This window comes from Notamacropus eugenii, chromosome 1 (genome assembly GCF_028372415.1).
Source record: "Notamacropus eugenii isolate mMacEug1 chromosome 1, mMacEug1.pri_v2, whole genome shotgun sequence".
Lineage (NCBI taxonomy): Eukaryota > Metazoa > Chordata > Mammalia > Diprotodontia > Macropodidae > Notamacropus > Notamacropus eugenii.
The window spans coordinates 499,068,193-499,085,461 of NC_092872.1; the positions used below are offsets into that span (position 1 = coordinate 499,068,193).

The window sequence follows — 17,269 nt, forward strand, 5'->3', positions numbered from 1 at the left end:
TTCAAAGCCAGATGTGGTGGCTTACACCTATAATCCCTACTGCTACTGTAGGTTGAGACTTTTGGAAAGCCAAGGCTTTTGGATGGGTTGAACAACCATAGAGCTAAAGTCAGTCTGGACTAAATTCAATGCCAATATGATTAGCCTCCAGAAGTAGGAGCCACCAGGTTGTCTAAGTGAACTGGCACAGGGCTGACTTTGTAAAGCTTGTGTGCTGATAAGTAGTATGATCTATCTCATAACTGGCCACTATATATCTGGCCTGCTACACTTAAAGAGATCTAGTCTTAAAAAAAAAGAAAACAAGGTTGACCTCTAAACAACATCTTAAGAGAATTGTTGAAGACACTTTAATGTTTAACTTAGAAAATAAGACTGAGAAGGGAATAATAGTTTTCAGATATTTGAAGCACTATTGTATGGATGGATTAGATTGATTTTTGTGTAGCTATAAAAGGTAAAATTAGGACCAAGGGTTGGAAGTTCTAGAGGGGTATATTTCAATTTAATAAAAGAAAAGGGTTTTGAAAAATTAGCACTTAAAAAGTCTAACGGCTTGCCTTGAAAGTTAGTGAGTTTCCTTTTAATGAAAGTATTTGATCAGACTTTTTGACTAGACTTGAAGGACTGCTTGTCACATTTCTTACCAACAGAATTCCTAGGTTGTGTAAAAGGTTGAGCTTAAAAGATCTTTTATGTGCCTTAAACTCAGATTCTCTGATCTATACATTCTTTAAAATTTAATGCGATTTTATTAGAAATTAATTAGAACTGAAAAATATAGAGTACATTTAATATAGTAAAACTAAAATATATTCATGCCTAGATTGCAACATGTAAGTTAGGTTTTTGATTTTTAAATTATCTTTAAAATCAAATAAGCCAGGGAGACATATTAAATTGAGATTTATTTTTATGGTTTTGTTTTGCAGTATTCCAGAATCACGATCCCCTCAAGAAGGAGATACTTCCCTCTTTCTCTCACGTCTCAGCACCATTTGGAAAGGATTTATTAACATGCAAAGTGTAGCGAAGTTTGTTACTAAGGCATATCCTGTGTCTGGGTGTTTTGATTATCTCAGTGAGGTTAGAACAGACTATATACATTTCTTTTTTTGTGAAAACTTGTTCATATTACTTGTTCTCATATTGACTGTATAAAAAACCCACACTCTTAGCTGAATAAAATATAGGATAAATTTTTCAGTACTTCTAAAGACCCGTGATTTTATTGGTGTGGGTTCTGTCAATACAGATCATAACCCCTCCACAATCTAAAAAAGATGATTTCATTTGCTGTGGTCACAATGGTCTTCTCTTTATGGCACCTTTTTAGTAATAAGCTTATCCATTTTAACTCATCTGGTCACAGTTCTCTTAGTGGTGTAGTAGGACCTGCTAGCATACTGCTGGATTGCCCTTTGGGATCTCAGGGTCACATTCATATCACATCAAAGCATTTCAGTAGGTTACTTGAGATATGTATCTTATATAAGATCCAAATTTAGAGATGTTACTAATATAAGGAAGATGAAGTAAAGTTTAATTTCATTCACAAGTTAAGAATTTGGTCACTAGAATTGTCCAGTTTCATTAAAGACGAAATTATATTTACTCCCACTTAGTCAATTTAGTAGGTATTTGTATATATTAGTAGGTGGTAGGTTCTTCATTTTATTACTCTATCAAAAGGTACTAATCTTTATATCCCTTGCATGGAGCAAAGTTTTAAGTCAATCTTCACTTTGCCTTAATGCTGCCTTGTGATAGTTACATATAAGAATTAAAATACTGAGTAGTTTTTGTATTTCTGTTTTAACTTCACTTAATTTTTCAAAATACTTCTTGTTTAGGACCTGCCAGATACAATTCACATTGGTGGAAGAATCTCACCCAAGACTGTTTGGGATTATGTTGGCAAACTCAAATCTTCTGTATCAAAGGTACTCACTTGAAATCCGTTCTGTGCAGCAGTAGCAAAAATAGTATTTGTTAAACATGTTGTCCATTTTTTCCCTCTGATTTTGTTCATGTTTTGAGACCTCCCGAAGACTTCCATGTGTATTTTCAAGTCAACCTTTTAAAGAAAATTGATAATTTGTATATGTTAAATGACTTCACTGTTTTGTGGGGCAGAGTGAAGTTATTATCAGCTCTAGTGTGTTAGTAATACATACAGTGTTTCTCCCCCTCCATTGGTGGGGAGTAAGGAACTCTCTGAGTCTTGACTCTTCGGCAATTTTAGTATTCCTTCTTGATGAAATGTAAGGACAACGTAATTTTATAAATCAAAATCTGGGAATTGGTGATTCAATTTTATATAGCACTTTTTTATTAAAGTGTAAAAATATGCAACTATACACTTCCTTTCCAATTTTTCTAGAGTAGTAGTAGGTCAATATTTTTTCCCTTGTACTTTTTACATTACAGGAGCTATGCTTGATTCGTTTTCATCCTGCAACAGAAGAAGAAGAAGTTGCCTATATTTCTCTCTACTCCTATTTTAGCAGCCGTGGCCGTTTTGGGGTGGTAGCTAATAACAACAGGCACATCAAGGATCTCTACTTGATTCCACTGAGTGCTAAGGATCCCATTCCATCAAAACTCTTGCCCTTTGAGGGACCAGGTAAGCACAGAATTTCTGGGTGGCTAATAGGTACACTTAACAGCCCAAGAATTCCCCAACTCATTTTTAATAAGCTTTTGAGAAGGTAACTTTAAAGTCCTCAAAAGAGTAGTCCTCTAAAATACTTTTAAGAAAAAGAGTGAGAAAAAGGTCAACTGAGAACCTTAAAATGAAGTTAACAGATAAACATTAAAACTAAGCACAAATTACTTATGTTCCACCAGCACACACATCTTTATCATTAGCTTAAGAAATGCTAGGAAAATGGTTAAAAAACAAATTAAAAAACAAAACACTCATACCTGCATACTTTATGTCATCAAGTCAGTGAAAAAATTCAAGTTTTTTCAAGCATAGCCAGTGGAGCTGCTGAAGAAGAAAGGTAATGTTTTATATTAGTTTGTAGCTTGTTGCGTCAGACTCATTCTAAATAGAATTTTCCTTTTTTCTTTGATTATTTGACTCAGGAATGAGCAAACTCCACAGTCTTTTTCAAAACCCCTTGAGGTAAGTTCTTTCAAAGTATTATCTATTTTCTAGAACTTCATTCCCAGCAAAACACATTGGAATATCCAAAACAGCTTACAAATCCTGTCAATTACTTCTCAGTTATTTTGCTGTAATAGTTTTTATCCTGTTAGACTAGTTGGAGTTTGCTCATCCCTTACAGGAATGTAGAAGCTTATTTGTGAATTAATCTCTGAACAACTTTTAAGGGAAATGTATTGGAAAGGATATATATGTTAGTTCCCTGTATACAACTTTATTTCCTCAGACACCAAATAGTTAAAGAAACTAAAGTTAGGAAAGTAGCTAACTAAATAAAAGAAGACTAAATTAGGATCGTAGCATTTCATAGTGAAGGCTTATAGACTAAAAGGGTTAGAAGGGTCCTTAGAGATTGTGAGAATCATTATATAAATGCTTATACCATCTGGAAATACATACACATTAAATATTTTCTGATGATTTTGTTTTTGGGAAAGGGGTGCCTAAATTTTTTTTTTTCTGAATTCTTAATTGCTGGAGCCCAAAGTATATTACTACCATCCAAATCAACATTACAACCCAACTTACCACTGACCCTTAACAGCTTTTTCAATCCCATGCCCAATCCAAACCCTCCTGATTTCACACCCTCACTTTTTCTGGAAACCCTTACAAAAAGCCAATAAAATGAATCCCATTACCATCCCCATTCAGTTGGTGGTGGCAATAAAAATTTATCACTATAGTGTTTATGAGAGATGTTCTGATCCTGCCTATGAAAACTGTAGGTTAATAGGACTGCAGAAGAGAACTGGGATCGTATATCTTTCCAGCTTCCCTGTTTCTGAGTTTCAAGATTACATTCCTCAGTGGAGACCTAATCAGAGATACCAAAGAACAGAATCTTGAGTGCCCTCATTCATACTTGGTTGGGATTGGTTTTTTTTTTCTTATTTGGGAGCCATGTCCAAATATGAGTTATTTGTATGATCATGTCCAAGGATAAGTACTTACAGCTAGTGTTTACATATTTCTAAAGACTCACCCAAATGCTGTGGTTCTTTAAGTAAAAAATATTTTAAAAGCAAAACACTTGGCGACTTCATCTCTGCTAATATAAGGCGAAGAAATGCCATCTGACTGGTGAGTCAGAACCTGTGCTTCAGGTTCCCAGAATCTGATTCTAATGAAGAATGCTGGCTTTCCTGCTAGCCCATAGAAAGGAAAATACCTGCTTTCCAGTCCTGAAGTGTGAAGAACAAGAAGCTGAGGGCTCACTTACCAACCATCTTTGAAGAATCTGGTCAGTCAGTAGGCTAGAGACAGCTTCCTTTAGATAGAATACAGTTTAATTTGTAAGTTTCTCTCCCCTCACTCTCCTTAGTCTAGACATTTTCTCATATAATGAAGGTATGCTCAGATTGTGAAGAAGGAAAATCTTTTGTGTTTTTTTGAAAAAACATATCTTTGGGAGATAATGGGTTTTTGGTAAAGTTGCTGAACTTGTATTTCCCAAAATTTTAGTTGTTTTTTTTTTTTTTACCAAGCATTGACTATAAATTTTCATATGTATTATTCACAAATTAATAAGTGTGTCTATAAACATGAGTGGTTTTTTTCCTCCTAACATAGAACAAAGAATTTTGTTTCTGTAATCATATGAATTTATTACGAAATAATTTTAAGATACTAATAGAAAATTCTTAATTTTTTTTTTCTCTTTTGGTTTTAAGTATTTCTTTGGAGGTCTTTTTTCCCCCTCTCAGTTTTCAAGATCTAAGCTTTATGTGAGTGTTTTTAGCACTATTTAGCACTAACCAAAATAATGTTAAGCTTTTAAACGTTTAAATTCCTCCCATTTTTTTTAATTCTTAAAAATTAAGCTTGCTGATTTCCTTGCCTTCGCTCTCACCCTGTTTTTGGATCAAACCTGTGACTTCCATTAGTATAGGTAGCTCCCAATGAAGAAACTGCCTCTATCGATATAGATTATCACCTGCTCTGCAACTTGTAGTTTTAAAGAGTTGCATGAGGCTTTGAGAGATAAAATGATTTGCCCAGCCAGTATGTGTCACAGGCTGGACTTAAACACAGATCCTTCTGATGCTGAAGCCAGGTTTCTGTCTACTACATTATGTCACCTTGTTAGCATTTATATATTAGCTTTATACCTTTTATCCCAGGCCCAGCTCGTCTATTAGATCCAGTACTTAACCACATTGTATTTAAATTTAGGGTTACATAGAACGGAGAGCACTCTTGTCTTATCAGAATAACAAATAGAATTTTTTTAGTCTTTTGTTTAGTGAACCTTTTTTTTTTTTTTTGGAGAATATTATTGGTGAGTGATAGTTTGTAGAGAGGGTTCACCTCTGACAGAAAAACTCTAGATACATTTAAGTGTACTTTATCTTTGGAATATATTCTTTTTTTTTTTTTAACTCAAAATCAAAGCAATAACATTTAAATGAAAATAAAAAATTGGTAACTTATTTTTAATCAAAGGCTAGCTTTAATCCCTTTAAAAATGTGTTTCTGTTTCTGTGGTATTGTCAAATTTATTTAAAGATAGGTCTTAGGAGATAGTTTAAAAAACATATTCTCCAGAAGTGTATCCTTCATTTTAAAAAGATTATCAAGTGAATTGGTAAACGAATAAAATTTTACTTGACACTTGCTCATCCTCACTTTCTCCAGCAATTCCCACGATCTCCATTTCAGACATGAGCCTAGTAGTCATCATAAGTTCCCTCTTCAGAAAAATACCTTGAAAACCAAACAGTTATAAATCAGTGAGCCAGAGGATGTTAATTCTTTTAGGTCACTCTTGAATTGGTGCTTATTTTCCTGGCTTTTTTAATGCAAATGTAGCATCACTTTGAGTCAGTTTGACCTTCCTGAAATAGACTACTATTGCTTTTGGAAAATTTGAAAGACAACTTGAAAATATAACTTTATTAATCAAATGAATATGTTACACAGCATTGGTCAAAGTATATATTAAAATTCACGTTTTAATAAATAAAATTATCTTAAAGTTTGCCCATATTTGAGCAATATTGAATGGGACACTCTAGTGCCCTGATTCATTTTCCACAATCTTAAGCTTCCTTTTAATCCAATTTGACCTGAAATTGAAAAAGACACACTAGCTTAACACAGTATGCCAAACTATTACATTGATACTTCTCAATGTATAGTGATAATGAGGCAGTATAATGACTTAGATTTTTAATTCAGGATGTCAAAAGCTACAATTTTTTCCATGTTTTGCCTCTGACTTCTTGATGGGTAAGATATGGTTAATGGGTGGATCCCTCATCTAAACATATATATATATATATATATATATATATATATATATATATATATATATAAATAGTGGAGAGATTTTTTTTTTTTTTGTATTCACCCTTCATTGTATTCTGACATTAGCTAAAAGATTCTGTGAGTGAAATTTTTTTCAGGTAAGCAACTTTTTTCAGGTCTCATGTATATGTATTAATATGTCTGCACAAAGATTGTAACCAGACTTTTCAAATACCATTGAATGGAATTTATTGCTCTTTCTCCGTCTTCAAAATCAATAAAAATGTTTTATGGAAAGTGGTCACTGTCTCCTTAAATTCACTTAAAGTAGGTCTTGGGTAACCTACCCATATATCCATGGCCTTACTATCAACAGAGATTCTTGTCTCACACTCAGACTTTTGCTCATAGCAGCAAAAACTACTTTTCATATTAGCACATCATAGTTCTCAGAGTATAAAAGATGGTAAATTGAGATTAAGCACACTTGGAGGCATGTAGGCTTTGGACTTCTCCGGGATTCTGGTGGACTGACATCTGAATGAAGACCGTGACTTCTGTACTTTACCTGAACAGCACAGTGGATCACATTGATTCCTTCCATATCTTGGGACTTAAGAACTGAAGGTGGCTGGAGGGGAGGGGAGGAGACAATTTCCACTGTCTGTTTTGCCTTTTCCCTTTACCTTTACATGTTATACTTGATATTGCATATAATTTTCCCACACAATTTGTGTTTCAGCAGGTGCAAATATTTTGTTTTGAATGGGTTCAAAATCACAAGTAGAGTAGTAGCCGATTATCTAATAGTGGAAGACAACCTGTTAGACTTTGGGAGGACGTATGGGGATAGAAAGAAGAACCCTTCATATCATTGTGATCACTTTAAATGAAGAAGGAGAGTTAGTAATAAACGTATAAACCATAGTAATAGAATTAAATGCACAGTCTTGTTCTTTGTAAGTATTTAGAACATACAATAAGGGTGAATAACCATCGTTAGAAACTTAGTGGTTTTCCTTATCCACTTCCACTACACCTCTCAATAAGAATGATGCCTGTTGCTTTGCAGCAAAAGCTTGGTATTGCTACTTAAACTTCACTTTAACTAATGAAATTAATCCATCCATTCCATTGAAATAACACCTGTGTTCAGATTGAGGTTCACTTAGATTGAACATCTTTGATTTTCATAATCTATAGAAATCTAATTTTTAAAATTGCTTATTGTCTTAAACTTGAAACACCTTCAATGCGCACACCTAAGTGAAATACCCATTAGATCTAAAACGAAAAGGTTGTTACACATGATAGATGAGTATTGACCCTCTGATTTTCAAAGGGTTTAAGTAAGTGGAAATACTGGCATTGCCCAGTGTCATTCCAAAAGCCTTTTCAAATCTTTTGTCCAGAAGTAAGGAGTATTACTTTCTAGCTACAACTAGTTTGTGGAACAGTTCTTCCCGTTCAGTGGCTTTCACCTGCTTTTTGAATAATTAACTTCATAACAATCCTCAAAAGGGAGGTGGTAAGTAGCATTCCTCATTTATTTGTGGAGGAAGCAAGTTTGGATTTTACAAATCAAAAGGGGAACATCACTCATCTGGAACTATACCAACTAAAGTTTTGGCTCCCCAGCCCTGGGTTTTAGATTTCATCCTTTAAAAATCAATTGGAATGTTAAAAATTTTTCTACCTGACTTCTACAACTTTTCGAAATATAGTGCATTTAGTTCTCCAAATAACAATGCATAGGGGCAACAAATTGGAGAGGGGAGTGGAAAAGGACTACTAGAATTCAGTAAGGAAGTTGCCTCGCTAAATTCATTAAAGCCAAAATGAAATTCTCAGTTGTTTGCCATATCTTCAAGGCTAAATCGTTAACAGTAATTTGGAAAATTCTTTTGCGTATTCCTTAGATCAATTTGAAAACTTATTGTTTTTGTGAGTAGGAAAAAAAACTTGCATTTAAAAATGACAACTATATTTAGAGCATTTCATTTGCCTAAAGAATCCAAAACATGAGGGAAAAAAGGTTGAAGGTGATCTCTTCCTGTTGGTATATTTTAAAAGATCTGCAAACCAACTAGTAACTAGGTTGTAGCTTTTTGGAATTTTACCTTTGGATATGATTTATGTTAATAATGGGGGAAAAACTGATGAATCCTGTGGATCACCAAACTATTGCAGGGAATATAATTTACTTGTAATAAGTGAAAACTTCTTAAGTATTCATTTAAGAGCTCAGTAAGTTTTGGGGACAATAAGTTTTAAGCTGAACATGTTTAAATTGTATTCGAACAGATGAATAAAGACCACATTTGAAGAGATTAAGATCACAGCTATACTTAAAATCTAGCATTAGATGAATGATCTAGAAATAGAAAATAGCTAACACCCAGTTTGAGGGTTTGTAACAGTTACTTGACCTGTTTAAAAACAGTTCATAGGTGATAAGAATTTTTAATTACAAAGTCAAAATAGATAATAGCTTTTAGGTACTGTCTTTTGTTATTAAAGTTATAATTTAGGAAGTAATCAAGTCATTCAATTCAAGCTAATTAGGAATGGGTAGCCAGGGTACATTAAACTTTTTGGTGTTTGACCAAATGTTAATCTACAAGAATATTCAGATTAAACAACTCCGTTAATAATAGATATGGGTGTTATTATATCTAAAATAGAGCTGTTGACTTGCTAGGGAAAGTCCTTCTAGTTCTCAGTTCCTCATGCTACTGATTTTTGTTTTGCCTAGCTTGCAGTGAATGACACATCTAGGCTTCAGTACATACACTTTGGACTTCTCTGCTATCTGAAAATTACTTCTCTTGTCCTAGTCTAAGTAAAGTATTTGAGAGGAACATTTACCTGTAATATTTTCAATCAGACCTATTATTACAGTGAGTGCCCAATTATAATTTGATTATTTTATGGATACTGGATTTTCCAATAAACATTAGAATATGGAACTGTAGAAAACTTTCAACTTCCCCACAGCAGATTTGAAGGACAATTTGGTCTCTATCCATTGTGTATTCATTTTAGATTGGGGAAATACACTAGGTTAAAACATTTCTCAGTATCAGATGTTAAGCATTTTTTAAATGTCAAACTTTGACATTACTAGTGTTAAAAAAAAAAAAAAGGCAAAACAGCCCTCAATTCATGACTTCACTGAAAAAAAGTTTAGTGATACACAATACATTCAGAATTTTACCCAAAAGTAAATGCTAAATATATAGGGTATAATATTTGATAAGTAGAGCCTGATTGTCTAGTGTGTCATATATATTTTTCCTTACCCTTCCCTCTATATTCTATGTCTTTTGACAAATTTGCAAAACTATTAAAACTTCCACTAAAGAGTAGGAAGAGGAACATCTCAAAGGTTTATTCTATTGCTGTGCTGAAAAATTCTGGTGAATTACAGGTTTAAGATTAAAATGAATAAAATTAGATGCTCCTGTGTGTATCAATTTTATCTAACTTGACCATTCTTATAAAAATATAGCATTTGACCCCAAGAAAAGAGGTCTTCTATATATGATACCATTTAGATGAGAGAAATACACTAATTTGTTGGTTCATCTGTGGTGATGATACCACACACCCACAACCAGGCATACCTTTTTGAGGGTTCCTCACCCCCATTTCCTATACTGGGGATTATTTGCCATTCTAGCCTTGATTTCCCCCCTTTATAAAACAAATTCATTTGAGAGTTATTTGGATTTAGGGATCATTCAGTGTCCATGGGAGAATGTTCTCTATATCAGCATCACTAAGATCACTGATCCATGTTGGGTTCAAATTCACCACCTTGATTTTATTATTACCATTTTCTGAGATAACTAGCAAAGACTAAGACATAACTTTTTATGAAATTACAAAATACAATCTTTAAAGCACCAAATTAAGATTTCTTCAAATATATAACTCATCAGTACTGAATTCAAGAAATCAGCTTTTACCTCACTATACACTACAGCATGTTTTCTATACATATATTTCTCTCATTGGCTGTCAGTGTACTTTAAAAAAGAAAAACAACTTTCTCATATATCAAGGAATTAGACTATTGTTTACTGCCAGAACAGAGGTAATTTTTTTTGCATATTTGACACTGTTGCCCAGTTTTTTAAATGTTTAAAAGATTATTGAAGACAAGTGGAAAAAAATTCATGATAAATATTTAATATATTTAATTTAATTTAATATACCTTATACTTTATTAACCAAGTGAGATAATATATGTAAATTTTAAAGTGCTATGTACATGGTAGCCAAATATTACTGTGCCCTGGTTTAGGAAAGAAATTCATATTACAAATGTATAGTTCCAAGAAATTTACTCTATATTGAAGGAATCTTTTTCCCTTTGTTTAATGAGTAGATGCCATACAGCTAATTGAGAAGACATTGTATATGATTTTTTAAAATATAAATTATTTTTACTTTGTAGATACTTTTGTTATATCATTTTTTTAAAATATTGAGGGCATGAGAAAGCATGAATTTAAGAAGATATTTGAGTATTAGAAATGTTCTGTGGTTATAACTTTTTTCTTACCCTAATATGAATTGTTAACCTCTTGAGGCTTGTGATGACTAGTGACTACTTTAATGTATTTTGTGTGCCAAAATATTCTGTGTATTTACTTCAAGTTCTGCAAATATTGCTTTAGTTTTTATTTTGCCAGTGTTCAGCGATAAAAACCTTGTCATGTGCCCACTGATAGTTAATAGCTGGAAATTCTACTAAGTCTCTCTGCAAGAAGATAGTGCTGTTAAATAATAAAACTTATTTTCCTGCATTCTAAAACATGTACTTTTCTCTCCTAGGTCTTGAGTCACCACGTCCAAATATAATACTGGGATTAGTAATCTGTCAGAAAGTAAAGAGACCTTCGAATGCCGGAGAGTTGGATAAGATGGAAGAAAAACGAAGCAAACTTCAAACACAGGAAGAAAGCGAAGTGTCAGTCTATCCCAAAGGAGTTACATCTTCTCAGTCTGAAAAGAAACAGTCAAAGTATCAGATCTATTCTGCAGATACTGGTGTCAGTACCACACCACCTGGATCCCCACCACCACCTCCACCACCTCCACCACCACCACCACCACTCCAAGATCCATCAACATCATCATCAGTATTAAAAATACTGTCATCACTTAAAACAGGGACTACGAATACCACAACTCCATCAGTTTCATCAGCAACTATCACAACTACAATTTCCTCCCCTAGTAACTCATCTAGTTCAAAAACAGCTTCACCCCTAGAGCACATCTTGCAAACTCTTTTTGGAAAGAAGAAATCATTTGACCCAGCTTCTAAGGAATCTGAACTTACTTCAACTTTCAACCAAGAGTCTAAGACGACTGTAGATGAAGGAGTACCAGCAACTCCTTTATTAGATCCAATTGTTCAGCAATTTGGCAAAATGTCAAAAGATAAAACTCTAGAGGAGGAAGAGGATGATAGACCATATGATCCTGAAGAAGAATACGATCCAGAGAAAGCTTTTGAAACTCAGATTACTGAATGTGAAAAACGGTATGACCTTGAAAAACCTTCTGAAGTATCAGAGAGAGAAGATGTGGCTTATGATCCAGAAGATGAAACTATTTTAGAAGAAGCTAAAGTTACTATTGATGACTTACCTAATAAAATGTGCATGGATAGTAAAAGCTCCACAGAGAGAACATCTGAATATGTGACTGATATCTCTGCTCCATCTTCCTTAGTAGAACAACAAAAAATGCTTGAAGAATTAAATAAGCAAATAGAGGAACAGAAGAGGCAACTAGAAGAACAAGAAGAAGCACTTAGACAGCAAAGGGCTGCAGTTGGTGTTTCAATGGCTCACTTTTCAGTGTCAGATGCATTGATGTCACCACCTCCAAAATCATCTTTGACAAAGACTGAATTATTTCAACAAGAGCAACAAACTGCAGAGAAGTCAGATTCATCTTCAGCTCATGCAGGAAACCAAAGTTCAGATCTAAGACAAAGTAGGGATCCACGACAGGCTAGAAGAATAGTTACAGAAAATAACGAAAGTGAAAATTCATTAAAGTCACTATCGAGTTCCTCACATAGTGGGACACCTATGAGAGAACCTCCTGCACCTGTTAATATGGGTCAATTGCCTACATCACCACAAGAAGAAAAAGAATTGAATCCAGCTACTCAGTTGGTGTACAGCAATGATAAATGGGTTCCAAGTGAAAAAGCTACTGTTATTCTTGATCAGGATGGACAAAATGATAAGGCTGAAAATTCGGAAAACACATCCAAACATCACTTAGAAAATGCACATCCACCAATATCAGAAGTTTCCTCTAAACCTTTGCGAAAAGTACTCCTTCCAACACCTCCCAATACATCTTTTCAACCAAATTTTCCAGTGCAGAATGATGGGCAAACTTTTAATTCACCAACTGGAGCAAGCAGTTCTTTCCCAAATACAGCATTTACATCTCAGGAAAAATCTCTTAGTTCGTCCCAGTATGAAGACAGAAGAAATCCTCAGTTTGCAGAAAAAAATGATTCTTCAGCTGCTCAGGATGAGGGAGAAAGAGGTTCACAATCCAAACATGATGATAGCAGAGGAGTTCTTTCATTTCCTTTATCTGGACAAAAAGGAGGCCCACTTCCATCACAGTTTCAGGGACAAAATGAACCTACATCAAGGAATTATGGAGCAGCTTCAGGACCTCATGGACCCAACTTTCCAGGACCAAGGGGACCAACACCTCAGTTTTCAGAAGAAAGTAACCCTAGTTCAGAGGGACAAAGAGGGCCTTCGTCTACCAGATTTGGGGGACAGAAGGCACCTATTCCTTCATTATTCTCTGGACAACACGTACCACCTCCTTTTGGTGACACCAGAGGTCCTTCACCTTCTTATCTTGGTGGGCCTAGAGGAGTGGCACCATCCCAATTTGAAGATCGTAGGGATCCCCATGGGGAAAAAAGAGAATTCCAAGATTCCCAGTATAGTGAAATGACCAACCCTCCACAGTTTGAAGGACCAGAACAATCTCAGTTTATGGGAAATAGAGGCCCAGCACCTTTCCCATTTGGAGGACAAAGAAGACCTCTACTATCTCAGTTTAAGGGACCCCGAGGAGGCCCTCCTCCTACTCAGTTTGGTGGTCAAAGGGGACCACCACCTGGTCATTTTGTGGGGCCAAGAGGTCCCCATCCCAATCAGTTTGAAGGCCCCCGGGGTCCCCATCCCAATCAGTTTGAAGGTCCCCGGGGTCCCCATCCCAATCAGTTTGAAGGTCCCCGGGGTCCCCATCCTAATCAGTTTGAAGGCCCCCGGGGTCCCCATCCCAATCAGTTTGAAGGTCCCCGGGGTCCCCATCCCAATCAGTTTGAAGGACCCCGGGGTCCCCATCCCAATCAGTTTGAAGGTCCCCGAGGCCCTCATCCCAACCAGTTTGAAGGTCCTCGGGGTCCACATCCCAACCAGTTTGAAGGTCCTCGGGGTCCACATCCCAATCAATTTGAAGGTCCTCGAGGCCCAGCACCAAACTTTATGCCAGGACCAAGGGTTATTCAACCACAGCAATTTGAAGAACAAAGAGTAAATTCACCACCAAGATTTGCAAACCAGAGGGGTCCAACACCTCTTCAGTTTGGGCCAAGGGGATCTGCTCCATTTTCAGAAAAAAATGAACAGCCCCCTTCAAGATTTCACTTTCAAGGACAATCTCCACAGGGTATGAAACCTGCTCCAAGACCACTACTTGAACTTCCAAGCCATCCGCCACAACACAGGAAGGACAGATGGGAAGAAGCTGGTCCATCTGCTTCTCTACCAACAAATGTATCAGGACAGGCCCCAGAATCAGAATCACAGTGGCCAGCATCTGATTTCCGAGATGGAAAAAGTCATGAATATAGAAATCAGAATTTTGAAGGAAGACAGCGAGAAAGATTTGAAGGAAGCACCAAAGAAAAGTCATCAGATGAACCTGAAACCCAGCTCTCAGAAAACAGGCAAGGCAGAGGTTTTGAAGATAGAAGAAGGGACCGAGATCATGGGAAACCCTGGGAAAGAGAGCGTGGCCGAAATTGGAGTAGAGACAGGGAAAGAGATTGGGACAGAAACAGAGATTGGGAAAGACACAGAGAAAAAGACTCTAATCGAGACTGGGACAAAAATAAAGAGAGGAATCAAAATAGGGATAAAGATAGGGAATCAGAACGCAACAAAGAATGGGACAGAAACAGAGAGAGAAGCAGAAATAGAGATCGGGACCGTGAAAGGGACCGAGACAGGAGACGAGATCGAGACAGATCAAGAAGCAGGGACAGAGATCGAGATCGAACAAGAGAAAGGGATCGAGAACGAGAAAGGGACCGAGAAAAAGACAGAGAGCGAGATAGAGGAAAAGACCGTAAAGACAGAAGTAAAAGTAAAGAGAGTAGTAGGGATTCAAAGCCAGAAGAACAAAAAGAAGCTCAAAAACCAGCTGAAACAGAAAGTTCATCAGCTTCTGTTCAAACATAAACATTTGAAAATAATTACACCCCATGCTTATGACGTGTGTGTGTGTATATATATATTATACATATATATATATGTACATATATATGGAGGAAAAGGACTTTACATGGGGTTTGGTTATATATACTCAACATTGCAAAAAATCCCTTTTAAAGCCAGCCTTACAAAATGTGTTAAAGGAGAATAGTTTTTGAAACTAGTATGAAATTAGATGGAGTGGAACCATTCTGGACTTCAGCTTACTGTAATTTTGTGTACAATATGTTTTCTTACAAAATTTCACATCTTTACAATTCTGAAATGATTTTTTTACTTAACTCTTAAAATTTCCATTTAAAATTAATACAAAATGGGAAAAACTCTATAAAAAGCATATTGCTTTTTTCAGATTAAAAAGTTATGTTTTCCAATAACTTGACTGTATTGTAAACTTTTATGGGAACTTCATTGGACCTTAGGAGCCATACCTTTACTTACATCTCACATGTAGTATTTCTGTGTAAAAAATTTTTTTATAAGTTTCTTAGTATGTGCTTTACAAGAGGGTCATGTATTTCTGTCCTGTGCTGATTTTATTATAGGTGGACTGCATGTATTTATGAAGTGATTGTGAAAGAACACAGTATTAGTAGTTTCTAATTAATGGAGTGTTAAGAAATACAAAGCTTATATTAATGACTATCTTTTTGATGTAAAGGATAGGGTTCAACCAGGAAACAAACTAAAAAGGAAAATCTGACTTTTCCCCCTGATTTTTCTATGTTGCCTTATAAAAATACTGTTCAAAAAATCTTTGATACAAGTAACATCCATGTGTCCAAGTGGAAATCTGTCAAGCTTTTAAATATCAGTTCATTGGGAAATGTTTAAATTCTACAAACACAAGCCAAAAGTGAGAGAAATAAACCAATTAAGGATATTTTTAAGCCGTTTCTTTGGTTTGAATAATCAGGAACATTTTGTTTGTAGAATAGTGCTACTTAGGCAGTTCTTCAGTAATTTCTAGGCAAAATGTACCTAGCTTAGAACTGCTGATATTTGTCAGTCTACAATATGGATGGTGTATTTAAAAGTTTACCACTGAAAATAGAAAAATATTTGCATAAAGTTTATGAAAGTAAAAGTGATATAAGTTGAAGTACTACAAACTAAGTGGAAAGCTTTTCACTGTGAAATACAGTATACTGCTTCTTTTCATCTATTTTCTAGTACTAAAGTGTGAAATAGAGAAAACCTTGCTAATTTATTTGACTGTACAAATACATTTTGATAATTTTTTTATATTTTCATAAACTACTTTTGCAAATATAAATTAGAAAATATTATCATTTGCTTCTTGGAGTCTGCTACTCCACTATACATCACTACAGATTTTACAATTTATATAGGCACAAATTTTTAAGTTCTGAAGCCATCAGCAACTTAGTAATTTGGATGATTTGTATTATAAACCAAGAGTTAGAATGTTAAATTACATATAGGTGTAAAGCTCAAACATCTAATATGATGTAAGTTTTTTTAAAAAAAACTAAAAAGTTTCTAATTTAAATATACAAATGTAAAAAAAATCAAGTGTGTTTGGTTAGGTTTACTTGATAGAAATTCTGTAAATTGTATTTTATATTGCAAAGTATATCACTGTACATTAAAACATGGAACTTCATAGGTTTTTGTTACTGTAAGTAGAATAAACATCTACAAAACATTTATGAATCTGTTATCATTACCTGATCTCTACCATTTTCTCTAGAAAAATAGGCAGTAGAACGTAATTTATTGAATCTTATTTTCTGGAAACCTTTCATAAATTTAAGCTTAGAATAATGTTTCAGACTCCAAATTAACTTGAATGTAATCATAATTAAAATTTTCATATATAGAATTATCTTTATACAAGAAAAAGTTTCAATTAGGATTCCACTAAACAGAACTCTCACCCATAATAGTTTAAAATACAAATAAAGGAGAGAGTACAAACTCACCTCATCAGTCTACATAGTTAAACAAAATTTTAATCTGTCCTGGAAACAGCATGGAGTAGTGAAAAGAGCACTCACTTTGGAATTAGAGGACCTGTCTGATCTCTTGTTCTTATTATCTAAACATGTCACTTAGCCCTCCTCCTGGGCCTCACTTTCCACATCTGTATTTAGGGAGTTCCTTCTATGTCTGGATCTAGGATTTAATGGTATGGTCTCATACACCCATTTTCCCAGCTTCAGACACCTTATACTCACAAGATTCTTGATCATTGAAAGCTTAATTAAGTTCAACATAATAGGCTTCTTATGGCAGGAAAGTCTAATAATAGAGTCTAAGC

General features: G+C 34.9%; 1 protein-coding gene across 10 annotated transcripts in view; it reads left to right on the top strand.

Annotated features, from left to right (window-relative positions):
* The window catches only part of DIDO1 (death inducer-obliterator 1), a 60,533-nt gene extending 43,879 nt beyond the window's left edge, over window positions 1–16,654 (top strand). For all 10 annotated transcript variants that reach the window (XM_072633321.1, XM_072633325.1, XM_072633320.1 and 7 more), the window contains 4 exons: window positions 933–1,086; window positions 1,854–1,943; window positions 2,431–2,626; window positions 11,267–16,654. In XM_072633321.1, coding sequence (XP_072489422.1) covers window positions 933–1,086; window positions 1,854–1,943; window positions 2,431–2,626; window positions 11,267–14,952 — 4,126 coding nt within the window. In that variant the 3' untranslated portion in view covers window positions 14,953–16,654. The remainder of the gene's footprint in view (window positions 1–932; window positions 1,087–1,853; window positions 1,944–2,430; window positions 2,627–11,266) is intronic.
* The last annotated feature ends 615 nt before the right edge of the window (window positions 16,655–17,269 follow it).